The sequence below is a fragment of the Schistocerca piceifrons genome, chromosome 7, assembly GCF_021461385.2.
Source record: "Schistocerca piceifrons isolate TAMUIC-IGC-003096 chromosome 7, iqSchPice1.1, whole genome shotgun sequence".
Taxonomy (NCBI): Eukaryota; Metazoa; Arthropoda; class Insecta; order Orthoptera; family Acrididae; genus Schistocerca; species Schistocerca piceifrons.
Window position 1 is genome coordinate 306122992 of NC_060144.1, and position 13580 is coordinate 306136571.

A 13580-nucleotide genomic window follows, 5' to 3' on the forward strand; every position below is an offset into this window, starting at 1 on the left:
AAGCGTACTCAATGTTGCACACAGCAACAGAATTGATGTAAGTGTCTGTGTTATTCAATTTAGTATAATATTTTGTGAATACAGTGATATTATTTCATCTTGTGTTTAATTTATGTTGCAAGCTGTTGTTCCATATAGACGGCGACTTGGCAAGACTAAAGGTTCCGTGTTACAAGTTATATCAAAGGTCCATTACGCACCAAAGTTTGGGAACTATTCAGTGTACGAAGTCCGATAAAGAATCACACACGGTCAAACTTACAATGAACGGACCTTACACAAAAAGCCGTTGTCAAGCGCGCAAAGTTTGTATAAACTGATCACTTACTATTAATAACAATTATTATTATTTATCTGTTGTCTGATATTCACAAACCAAACAGGAAAAGCCACGGCGAGAAAAATGACTTTGCGTCTTGTGATGTATTGTCTCGAATTGCTGTGCTGCAGTGTTGGCTGTGTCACTGACAAGCGTTTTGCGTCGTCTATGTTTCTTCATCCGCTACATTGTATACATAAACAAAGTAATATGTATGATTACTGTTGCCATGTTCTGTATGAGTACCCAAGACATTGTAAGACTTTCTGAACAGATAACATGCGTAATTTTACGGTGCTCTGTCGTAAGTAAAGTTTCCTATTCTGTCCCCTTGTACCTTCATATAGAAAGCTGCATGCTGTAAACAGATGCAAAATGATGTTATGATACGAAGTTTACAACTATCATCGCTGGAATATACTACCTCTGATAAGCGCAGAGACAGACTAACTCGTTATTTTATTCTCACTTTAACGGCCTCATCTCGTATGTAAATAGTGTTTTAGAACATTGATTTGTAGCGATTTATGTGAAGAATGTTAACTGGTAACAGTTCACACAATTCAAATCGTTTTCATGACGTACATAGCTTTGCACTCCCTTGATGTTACTGTATTTCTATAGTGAAAAGGTTTAGTTTTGACGATGACATGGCTATGCAAATATGGCTTGGACTTCCGACCTTCCCTTCGTTTATGATGTCTTCCATGTCCTCTAAAGTGGTGCCCTCCATCTAGCCTTTCAGTTTCGCTTACCCACCTCCACCCGAATCCTCTAGCAAATGATTAAATTCCCCCTCCGTGCTCTTCCATTCTGAACAGCTCCGAGTATCCTACGTTACCTCTAAACTTGACACCACCCACACGCTGGTTTTCCGCTGCTGAGGGACTCTGATTCTCTGACGCACCTCTACTGACACATTCCTTCAACACTGCACCTCCACACTGTCACCGTTCTCTCGCAACGAAACTTTAATCGTCTTCCCTTAATCGACCATGAATTCTCCCCTGATATATACCCGCCATACCAGAGAACCCACCCGCCCTCTTCTGGCCATGGCTCCCTTCCTCTGCACTTCATTCTACACACGAGGTTTGTTCCGATGCAGCATTCTTCTTCACTCTCCAAATCTCCCCTTCAAACATCCGATGACACAACCACCCTCCAAAGCTACTTTCCCTTGATACCCCATCTCTGGCAGTCTCCATCCACTCATCAGTTCTCTTGCCTATGTTTCTAGCTTAAATCAGTCAACACGACTACTTTTTAGCTTTTAACTTATGAAACTGACGATCTGTCTTTTATTGTATCAAACATTCATTTTTGTCAACCGCCATGTCTAAATTATAACATGTTTTAAAATTTCTACTACCATGTGGTTGAAGAGCGGAGACTTGTACCCTCTTGACAGCCTACCCTCCGCCCACATGGTGCGAGGGGGATGAAATAAGAGAAAGGAAAGGAAATGATGACTTGCTCCTTCCTCTCCGGGTAACCTTTTTCTCTTCAACAACAGGCCCCCTACCCAAGGGCAAATCTTTCCACTTTTAGTGTCAAGAAAATGCCTTTAAATATCATTGTTCGGCATCATGTTTTAAATGTTTTTAAATGTGCTCTTATTGTGTTTTACCTTTTGTTAGCACTGTTTTTCACTACAGGAGCCGGAAGTCATATCTGTTGTATCTAAGAAATCTTCCATTTATTTTCACTTATGAAAATTTTTAAACATCAGGTTACCTTCCATTAGGAACGTGGGTGCACGCAACGACTGTGATATAATTTACAAATGATAGAGCACAGCAGTCAGTCTTCCTTTTTTCAGGTTTTATTTGGCAAATCTAGATTTAGGCTACTGCCTGGCCATTATCAATGCACTGTGTCATAGTATCAATGCATGTCAGTTCCATTTTGTTCCATCTGTCACTGTTATTTCAAGACTACTGTATGATACAGTAGTCTTGAAAGTACTGTGACAGACTCGCGAACACAGGGAACTCACATGCATTGATTCTGAGATATAGTCATTGATAATGGCCAGGCACTAGCCTAAATCTAGATTTGCCAAATAAAGCCTGCAAAAAAAGGACAGCTGATTGCTGTGCTCTATAATTTGCAAATATCTCACATTTCTGTTTCTTGTTTTTCGCCTTATTTACTTTCTTATCCTCAATTGATTGAGGAGCCGTTTTCTTGTGCCGCTGACAGCACTTCCCCAGCCCCCACCCTCACCCCCACGCCGACATGGGGCGCAGGGCGATAAAACAAAAAGACATGTATACATGTCGGAGGATACTAGTCTGATATGTGCTGAGGCAAAATGTAGTGATGGATTATTTTCACCATTTTTGTAATGTACTACCGTCGACGTCTGCGATTCATTTTTGTATTCTTTTAGCTATTGCAGTGCCACTTGACAATGGCTCAAATGTCGAAACTGCTACTGTGAAACAAATAACTTTTACAGTCAACGGTGAATGTGATGTGCTTTAAAAATATCAAAATACGCTGTAAAGCAAGTTTTCATTCATTTTCTCGAATAAATACAGGGTGATCAAAAAGTCAGTATAAATTTGAAAACTTAATAAACCACGGAATAATTTAGATAGAGAGGTAAAAATTGACACACATGCTTGGAATGACATGGGGTTTTAGTAGAACAAAAAAAAAAAGTTCACAAAATGTCCGACAGATGGCGCTGGACAGCAAAACTGCTACCGTGACGGGTGAGAGGTACGCCGATATGTTACAGAATCGCATCATCCCCAGCCTGGCTGATAAACACCTGCTGGAACGTACGATGTTTATGCAGTATGGCGCTCCACCTCATATTGCTAGACGCGTGAAAGATCTCTTGCGCGCGTCGTTTGGTGATGATCATGTGCTCAGCCGTCACTTTCGCCATGCTTGGCCTCCCAGGTCCCCAGACCTCAGTCCGTGCGATTATTGGCTTCGGGGTTACCTGAAGTGTATCGTGATCGACCGACATCTCTAGGGATGCTGAAAGACAACATCCGACGCCAATGCCTCACAATAACTCCGAACATGCTTTACAGTGCTGTTCACAACATTATTCCTCGACTACAGCTATTGTTGAGGAATAATGGTGGACATATTGACCGTTTCCTGAAAACAACATCATCTTTGCTTTGTCTTACTTTGTTATGCTAATTATTGCTATTCTGATCAGATGAAGCGCCATCTGTCGGACATTTTTTTGAACGTTTGCATTTTTTTTTTGCTCTAATAAAACCGCATGTCGTTCCAAGCGTGTGTGTCAATTTGTACCTCTCTATCTACATTATTCTGTGATTTATTGAGTTTTCAAATTTATACTGACTTTTTGGTCACCCGGTATGTCTGTAGAAGCAAACGGGCCTTACTTTTAGAATGACGTTCGTATAGCGACGGTAGCCATGTACTATAAACAACTTCCATGCAGTCGACGACGCGGCTAGATGCGGAGAGTACGTCTTCGCTCTGAGTGGCGATGTGTGACGGCTGTGGGCGGCGGCGGTGCGTGGAGGGGAAGGGAGGCCGGGATCGCCCGGGGGCGCTCAGTCGCGCATCTACTGCTAACCGGCGAGTGTCTACACGCGCGGCCTATACATACTGCAACTACACGACTCACTTCGAACCATGGTGCGCGAGCAGAAAATGACTGTAAGTAATGAGCAGGTCTTGGTGTTGTTACTTTTGTAATCCTTCGTTGGGCATTTACAGTGACTACATCCGTGTGAGCTGCCGAGAAAATGACGAGCTATATATAGTGCTTCCACTTCTGAATGTGTGTTTATTTGATGTTTTTTTGTTTCTGTGATTTCAAAATGTGTTCTTACAGTCGTGACTACACTCATTGAGATTCTGATTGACATGAAATCATAGGGAAATAATAAAAAAATGGCATTCTTTTATATGATACTTAACATATACAATAGAGTTGTTATAAAGGGAGACAGAGATAATGTTGACAATTATAGACCTATTTCTGTGCCATCGGTGTTTGCTAAAGTTATCGAGTGGGTTGTATATACAAGGTTATTGGAGCATTTAAATTCACATAATTTGCTGTCAAATGTACAGTTTGGTTTTAGAAATGGTTTAACAACCGAAAGTGCTATATTCTCTTTTCTCTGTGAGGTTTTGGACGGATTAAATAAAAGGTTGCGAACGCTAGGTGTTTTCTTTGATTTAACGAAGGCTATTGACTGTGTCGACCACAAAATATTACTGCAGAAGTTAGACCATTATGGAGTAAGGGGAGTAGCTTACAATTGGTTCGCCTCTTACTTTAAGAACAGAAAACAGAAGGTAATTCTCCGCAATATTGAGAGTGGTAGTGACGTTCAGTCCCAATGGGGCAATGTTAAGTGGGCCGTTCCCCAAGGGTCAGTGCTGGGGCCACTGCTTTTTCTTATTTATATAAATGATATGCCTTCTAGTGTTACAGATGATTCAAAAATATTTCTGTTTGCTGATCACACCAGGTTGGTAGTGAAGGATCGTGTGTGTTATATTGAAACAGTATCAAATAATGTAGTTCATTAAGTAAGTTCGTGGCTTGTGGAAAATAATTTGATGCTAACTCACAGTAAGACTCAGTTTTTACAGTTTCTAACTCTCAATTCAACAAGAACCGATATTCTGATCAGACAGAAGGGGCATATTATAAGCGAGACGGAACAGTTTAAGTTCCTAGGCGTTCGGATAGATAGTAAGCTGTTGTGGAAATCCCATGTTCAGGATCTTGTTCAGAAACTAAATGCTGCTTTATTTACCATTAGAACAGTATCTGAAATAAGTGACAGTTCAACACGAAAAGTAATCTACTTCGCATATTTTCATACGCTTATGTCTTATGGTATTATTTTTTGGGGTAATTCTTCTGATTCAAAAAGAGTATTTTTGGCTCAAAAACGGGCTGTTCGAGCTATATGTGGTGTAAGTTCGAGAACCTCTTGTCGACACCTATTCCATAGTCTGGGAATTCTGACATTGCCCTCACAGTATATATTTTCTTTAATGTCGTATGTTGTTAGCAATATTAGCTTCTTCCCAAGAGTTAGCAGCTTTCACTCAGTTAATACTAGGCAGAAATCAAATCTGCATGTGGAATGCACTTCCTTGACTCTTGTGCAGAAAGGAGTGCAGTATGCTGCTGCATCCATTTTCAATAAGCTACCACAAGAACTCAAAAATCTTAGCAGTAGCCCAAACATTTTTAAGTCTAAACTGAAGAGTTTCCTCATGGCTCACTCCTTCTATTCTGTCGAGGAGCTTCTGGGAGAGCTGAAAAATTAAGCAAATTCCAGTGTTACATTGTTGATTTTCTTTATTTAAACTTAAGGACTGTCGCTTGAATATGTTTCTTATATTTCATTTTATCTGTTTCTACTATCGTGTTATAATTTCATGTACTGACTTGTTCCATGACCATGGAGACTTCTCCTTAATTTGGTTCCACGGAACAATAAATAAATAAATAAAAATAAATAAATAAATTAATAGTTAAAACGAACATACCGTTCTTGGAACATAAGCTGCGTCAAATTATGGCGAAAATCTATAGCCTTAAAAGATGGCTACTCTGGTCCTCAAATTCAGGAAATCAAATTGCCTGCCGTCAAATTTTGATTGCCAGACACTGATGCCGGGGATAATGTTTCTCGATACCATCAATTTTGAATCCTGGTTTAACGTCACTTACGTAGCAAGAATATTAGGTTGGAACTAATATTGATACAATATTAGTGTAATTGTTAATATACTTGAAAATCTTCCATAGTCAGCAAACTTTACTGAGGCTATAGGCAGCTTGCACATCAATTCTCAGTCTCTTCTTAAAAGACTGTATGTGTCAATTATCCTTTAGCTTCATCCAAAATATTAAGAGCCACGTATTCTCACTACTGGCAACAAAACTTTAGTATATGTGACTCAACCACCCAGAAAATAGAAAATATCTTTTTTTATTTTTTAAAGGAAAATTGCTGTAATATGCATGAATGTACTTAATCCGAACGACGGTCGTTGAAACATTTCTGGATTATCTGCGAACTGTGAACGATTTCTGACGATCCACAGCTGAATGAATAAATCATAGGAGTTTACCTTTGCAGATCGTAGGATTTTTGCAGTTAAGTGATGTACATGCCATTGTCTCCTCTTTTATGTTGACTGTCGAACGAAGGGGCGGTATTTCGTTGCTGTATTGCAGTTCATCGACGTCTACTTGTTTGATGGTTCGTTTTCAAGTTCCTTGCTAATATTAAATGCCCGGTTTTCTAGTTCATAAGGATTTTATTTCCTTTGTATGTTATTTTTCAAATCTTTTTAAAATATACAGATAAGAATTATTCGATAGTGTGTTAAGAGCAAAAAGAAAATTACAGATGACGGTTTTAAATGCTGGGAAACTGCAAAGAGCGTTTAATAGTATTTCAGGACGTTGAACCTTCAGTGTCAGGGAGAATTTCATTTTTCATTTGAGTGCTGATACTACTGAGAACAGAAATATAAAATTGTTAGTTGTAGTTTGTTTCACAGATTGCTATTATTTGCAGTAGAAGTACTGGAAATGTACACCAACGAATTGCAACAACAACAGTCATGGTATGCCAATTAGCAATTGTAGATTCTACTAAGAAGAAAAAGATAAAATTTGTTGTGCCCCACATTTTGGTGTTTTCTGTAGTTTACAGCACCAAAGGCATGGGGAATGCTTAACAAGAATAGTCGTGGTATGTTTTCTAGAAGTCGCTCCTGATAAGTCACATTCAATAATAAATAATAAGTTTACACAACCAGTTTTCTCCGGTAATTTCTCTTATCTCACATGTAACATGCTCTTCTGCCAAGGTTTTGTGCGTAGGAACAATAACAAAGATTACTCACAGTTATAAACGTTTTCTCGGTCGTTATCTGTATCGAGAACAACACTTTGACGCAAATGTAGTTCGTGTTATGAACAGTATTATGCCAGAAGCTCCAATGTGGAGTACTTCCTATCTTTTTTTCTCCTTGAAATTATATTGCGACACACATGTAGTAAATGGCCTGCCCATTTCCGTCGACCTCAGCTAGATCACGAATTGCTCGTAAAATGAAACATTAAATTTTCTTAAGTAGGAATTACTAAAGTGACAATGGTTGACCTTGCAGTATCTGAGGTGGGTACTATATTGTTAGGTGTTTTCCCTTTGTTAAACTGAACTCATTTTCTAAAAAACCAACAGCAATGCCTTTACTTGGTCTGGAGGTCAGTGTCTTTCATATTTCCCCCTCGCGTCTTATTGAGAATCTGTAATGAACCGTTTAGTGCTCTCGAATTTCAACCCACTATTCATCACTAGATTGTGATTTGAATATGTATCCGCACTTTCTTATGAATTGCACCGCAGTATTTCATCAGTAAATCTTCGCCTACGATGCTGTACAATTGATACCATATTGCTTATGTCTACATTTCTTCTGTTAATTTTTGAAGAAGTGTTCACGGAGAAAAGTTGAAATCTATGGCAGAAGTTTATATGCCCCCCCCCCCCCCCCCCACTAAACCCACCTCCTCTCCTAAACTCAACCCAGGACGTATTGTCCTTCTGTGATGTTCCAATATCCTATGTCCTATTTTTGTCGGTGTTTATATTTATTTCATGACCATCTTCTTGCGTGGGCATGAACATTGGCATAGGGGTGGGGAAGAATAATTCGATCAATGTCCTGCTTGTAGCGACTCACTGTTATCCATCTTTCTATAGACAGTAATAAAAAAGAAAACTTCCATAACTCTTCACTGACAATAAACGTAAAAATATTGAACTTGCATCTTATTGAGTCATCGTATTTTTGCAACATAAAAATAATTCATCGAAAATGTAAAACATGGATCTGTATTTATCTTGTTATCTGATAGATTTTTAAATGGTTTGTCCGGGTTGTGATTTTTAAACAACTGAAACACTAATATTCTTTTACTGTTGCTGATTTATTTCGGCGTCTTTCTTGAACCCAAACATAGTACTTGACAAACTTTTCATCACATACTTCTCCAAGTCAGATTCATAACTTTACTTCTCGATATTATATCACAAAATAGACACGAAATTTTGCGCAGTGGAACCGGAACATACTGACCTAGAGACAGAAAACAGCCTGTCCGACATGGAATAAACTTACAGCCAAAGATTCTCGTATAGCAAACAATATTTTCCAAGTAGTTACAGTGAGCGATTCTGTGATACTGATTTTGTGCTTTAGAAAAATAGTTTTTCATTTATTACTGTAAAATATAATTTGTATCCACATTAATAATTATTTATATCAGATTTTGTTTAGGTTGAACGTAAAAGTAGCTGGATGACTAGTTTTTCAGGACGCACATATTTTTGTATAAAAAGCGTATGGAATATTTTCGTAACTGTCCATTAGGGTAAAGGAATAGAAATAATGAATTAATACAATAAAAGGCAGCATCCCAGCAAAAACCGAGAATTGCACAAATATAAAAAAAAACGGTATCGATCAATTGGTTAACATCGAGACGAACGTCACTAGAGTCAATGTGGAAGAGAGAAAATTACATAGGTTGTTACCACAGGAATGCTGATGTTTTTGCTGTTAGTCGATAATCTTCTGTTTCCTTCTCAATTCACTTCATCAATTGCTGTTAATCCTAAAATCAACCTGTCCATCTATTTATTAAGCTTTTTTTGCTGTGTTACAACATTAATGCTTCTAACGTTTTTCATTTCGATGCGAAAACTTATTCGTCTTCCACGTGTTAAATCCCCCTGAAAAGTGTTCAGTTAGAGACCCGAACACGTAACTATTTTACTTCCGGACATCCTGGGTTTTGCAGGGAGGAGTTTACTACGATATTTCTTCCTTCCTTTTTTTTTAATAACTGTTGCTCGACCTGTGAATACACATTCATCATGTTAATGCAGGGATTTACGTGGTCTATTACATGCCTATATCACGATCCGTGATGATTACTTCGACTGTGGGGGTCGTGTTCCACCAGAACCTATATCTCTCTCTACTCCTCTGGTCTCCCTAGGCGAATCCATTGTAGGAATGAGGCTTTTTCATAACACGAATAGCCTTGGATGAACATAAGAAGCTATTTGTTTCAATGAAATCGTTTAGCTGTTAGCAGCCAGAGTATCGTTCAGGCAGATGACTCTGACATATCGTTAAATAGCTGAAGAAAAACTCTTGCGTTAGACTCTCGTTAACAACCTCGGAGTTTTGTGTTTTTTATAGTGGAAACGGGGAGCAGGTACCGCCATTAGTTCCGCTAGCGCGCTGATTGCCAGAGCGTCAGGGAAGCCTGCCTTAATGCCAGTGCGCTGTTAGGAAGGCAGGTAAGCAACGGTGCACTAAACTGTTTAACTGAAGGAGCCTATCCAAGGTGATCAACATCGATACTTATTAAAAGTACGAACACCCTCTTCGTGGGCCTTATTCAGGACAATTTTTGAAAATCCTCTCCTGAGCCCTCCCCCTACCAAGTCCCTCGCCCTGTCCTTGGGCCATCCTCCCACAGCCGCACAACGAAACGTATGTAAAATCTCTTTTGCTCGCAGCTATCCATGAACATAGCTCATTAGCAGAAAACTGGAAGGGTACTGTATTTTGGTTTTGGAAGTGTGATTATTTTGACTTGCTGTTCATGTAATAACTCTAGCAGGGTTCGAGAAACAAGGTACAAATTCAACCTATGTCAGTACATCTTTTTCATAACACTTTAACATCCAGGATATCAGTTTACAAGATTATCCAGTTACAGAAAGTGTTTTGGCTGCCTCTAATGAAGTCATAGCTGTACTGAAAGAACGTAGTAGAAAGTGTGGAAGTAGAGCTGAAAATCAGTTACGGGAATGAAAAAAATACCGTAACTAGAGGAGAAAAACTAAACGGGTTCAGTGGTCAGTGATCACAAAATAAAGTTAAATTTGCAAAGAATTTGGCAGTATGGGTCCACTTACCAATCAGACACTGCATACCCTATGGTCTGGATGCATGCACTTATTCGGTTGGATAAGGTATCACGTGTATCCTCTCCCGAGGCAAAACAGCAATTGATATCTTGGATAGTGGCTCCGGGACGGAGTTGACGTCCTAGTTGGACCTTCACAAGTTGTATCGGAGACAGATAAGGGAATATTGCTTGCTGTAAGAATACCGCAGCATCACGCAGGCAGCTCATAAAGATACGTGCCTCGTGTGGACGAGCAGTATCCTCTTGAAAAATTTAATCGCGACAATGTCACATGAGAGCTAACAGCATACCACTGTGTCGTCAGAGTTCCTTCAGTCACTACCAGCCGTGACCTGATGTTGTACTCGATAGCATCTCACACAGTGAATCCAGAAGTAACATCGCTGCTACTCTCCAAGACACTGGAAGAATGGAACCTCTCCCCAGGTCTCTTCCATATTCACCGATGTTGGTCATCCTGGGTAATAATGAACTGCGATTCGTCGCTGAAGACAATGCAGCGCCACTCATCAGCAACTCATGTTTCCCGGTTACGGCAATGCTCCAAATACAGCCACTTGTGTTGTGGTGTTAACGGCAGATTACGCATGGGACTTCAATTTCCTAGTCCGTCTGCTGGTAGTCTCCGACCAGTGGTGAGGTTTGCAAGCTCCAGGGAGTCCAGTACCTGCTCTCAGATGCCAGGCGAAGATGAGAAGGTGTTACGATGTGCTCGGAGCACAACACGACGGTCTTCCCTTGTGACGATCGGAAACTTGACGAAGAATATGGCTGCCCTCACGTTCTCACACTGTCGAACGTCGGGTCACTGTCACATCCGAATGCCTCACTAGTCTGGATATTGCACGATTCGACCAGCCGGCAAAGTGGAAACCTATAATGAACTAAAAAAAAAAAAAAAAAAAAAAAAAAAACTCCTCCCGAACAGGCCATGAAGACCCAACGGTACCGACCGGCCGCCGTGGCATCCTCAGCCCACAAGCGTTACTGGATGCAGATATGGAGGGACATGTGGTCAGCACACCGCTCTTCCAGCCGTGTGTCAGTTTCCGAGACCGGAACCGCTACTTCTCGATCAAGTAGCTCCTCAGTTTGCCTCACAAGGGCTGAGTGCCAACAGCGCTCGGCAGACCGAAAGGCCACCCATCCAAGTGGTAGCCCAGCCCGACAGCGCTTAACTTCGGTGATCTGACGGGAACCGGTGTTACCACTGCGGCAAGGCCGTTGGTTGCAAACCTATAATGAAGCCCCATTCAAACTCTTTCAGGTGCTGATAACTTCGTCTCACATGAGTACGTGGTATCTCCGTGTCATTCACAGTGATCGCTCAACATTTGACACTGTTCCCGCCCCTGATATAGCCTACACTAAACACTGTTGTTGTTGTTGTGGTCTTCAGTCCTGAGACTGGTTTGATGCAGCTCTTCATGCTACTCTATCCTGTGCAAGCTTCTTCATCTCCCAGTACCTACTGCAACCTACATACTTCTGAATCTGCTTAGTGTATTCATCTCTCGGTCTCCCTCTACGATTTTTACCCTCCACGCTGGTCACCCCTTGATGCCTCAGAATATGTCCTACCAACCGATCCCTTCTTCTAGTCAAGTTGTACCACAAACTCCTCTTCTCCCCAATCGTATTCAATACCTCCTCATTAGTTATGTGGTCTACCCATCTAATCTTCAGCATTCTTCTGTAGGACCACATTTCGAAATCTTCTATTCTCTTCTTGTTCAAACTATTTATCGTCCATATTTCACTTCCATACATGGCTACACTCCATACAAATACTTTTAGAAACGACTTCCTGACATTTAAATCTAAACTCGATGTTAACACATTTCTCTCCTTCAGAAACGCTTTCCTTGCCATTGCTAGTCTACATTTTATAACCTCTCTACTTCGACTGTTATCAGTTATTTTGCTCCCCAAATAGCAAAACTCCTTTACTACTTTAAGTGTTTCATTTCCTGATCTAATTGCCTCAGCATCACCAGACTTAATTCGACTACATTCCATTATCCTCGTTTTGTTTTTGTTGATGTTCATCTTATATCTTCCTTTCAAGACACTGTCCATTCCGTTCAACTGCTCTTCCAAGTCCTTTGCTGTCTCTGACACTAATAATACTAATGCACAGTGGTGGCCGTTGTGTATGTCGCAGTGAAGGGCAGTACGTGTACGAAGCACACTGACATCCGATGAAGTCTTCTGGGATGTTCATTTTTTTGTCAGGCAGTGTACGTAACCTACACAACAAAAAGAAAATTTCTTAAATCATCGAGGAATTCATAGAATCATTTTGTGTTTATGGAAGTCCAAGACTACGACTTGGTGGACACATAAATAAATAAGCAGAACATGAAAAACGGAACAAAATACTTTTTGTGAATTAAACAGAGATTTCTGAACAAATTTTTTGATCTAACTGAGACACAAAGCTTAGAATTAAACTTGTAACACGATACCTTCAATAACTGATAGTTCCTTAGCCAGCAATGAAGATGACCTCACTGTTTGGTCCCCTCCCACAAATCAACCAACCAACCACATAGCAATGAAAGTATGTCGAGAATTCCTTGATCGAACAGTAAATTAAGATGCGGATCAGACAACTAAAGTGTGCCCAAGACTTAATTATGACCGTAACGAAAATGAAATAGAGTGAAAGAGAATTGGGCTGGACATGTTGCTGAATTGATAACGGATGGATAATATAAGTTTTTTGCCGGATTACGAGGCATCCGAAGAGGCGCTGACGATGATATAATCGAGGGCGACGCTGTAATCTTAGGGAAAATGCAGTAGACATTTGCCTGCATACGGCTATAAATTGTAATAAATGAACGAATTTAGAGGAGGTGTTTATCCATTAGTGGGTATAAGTTTCTGATGATATTCGAACCATTTGATACTACTTCTGTCACTTACAGCATTATATTTCTTCATGGAATACTTCGAGGACCAAGAACTTAGATTGTCGGATTTGCAATAATACGTACAGTATCTCTACTACCTGGCCATAAGCACTTGTGACGCTAGTTAACTAGTAAGTTTCGCCCCACCCCCCTCCTCCCAAGATCAGTTCTCCACGGAGGCGGAGAAAAATGCGGAATACCCTTATGAATATAGTAGCATACAGAAAATAAATTAGTTCTTTGCGTCACAAATTTTGGCAGACGCCGATCTATATACTTAGACTATGTTCTGCTATCAGCCCACGAGAGTGCTATCAATGTCTTATTTAGAACCGAAGCCATT

At 40.2% G+C, this 13580-nt stretch overlaps 1 protein-coding gene and 1 pseudogene across 2 annotated transcripts in view; one reads left to right on the plus strand and one right to left on the minus strand.

Moving 5' to 3' along the window:
- Positions 1 to 3880: 3880 nt before the first annotated feature.
- The window catches only part of LOC124804862, a 297784-nt gene continuing 288084 nt past the window's right edge, over positions 3881 to 13580 (plus strand). For both annotated transcript variants that reach the window (XM_047265222.1, XM_047265225.1), the window contains exon 1: positions 3881 to 3979. In XM_047265222.1, coding sequence (XP_047121178.1) covers positions 3956 to 3979 — 24 coding nt within the window. In that variant the 5' untranslated portion in view covers positions 3881 to 3955. The remainder of the gene's footprint in view (positions 3980 to 13580) is intronic.
- On the minus strand, positions 11431 to 11548 carry LOC124709322 (annotated as a pseudogene).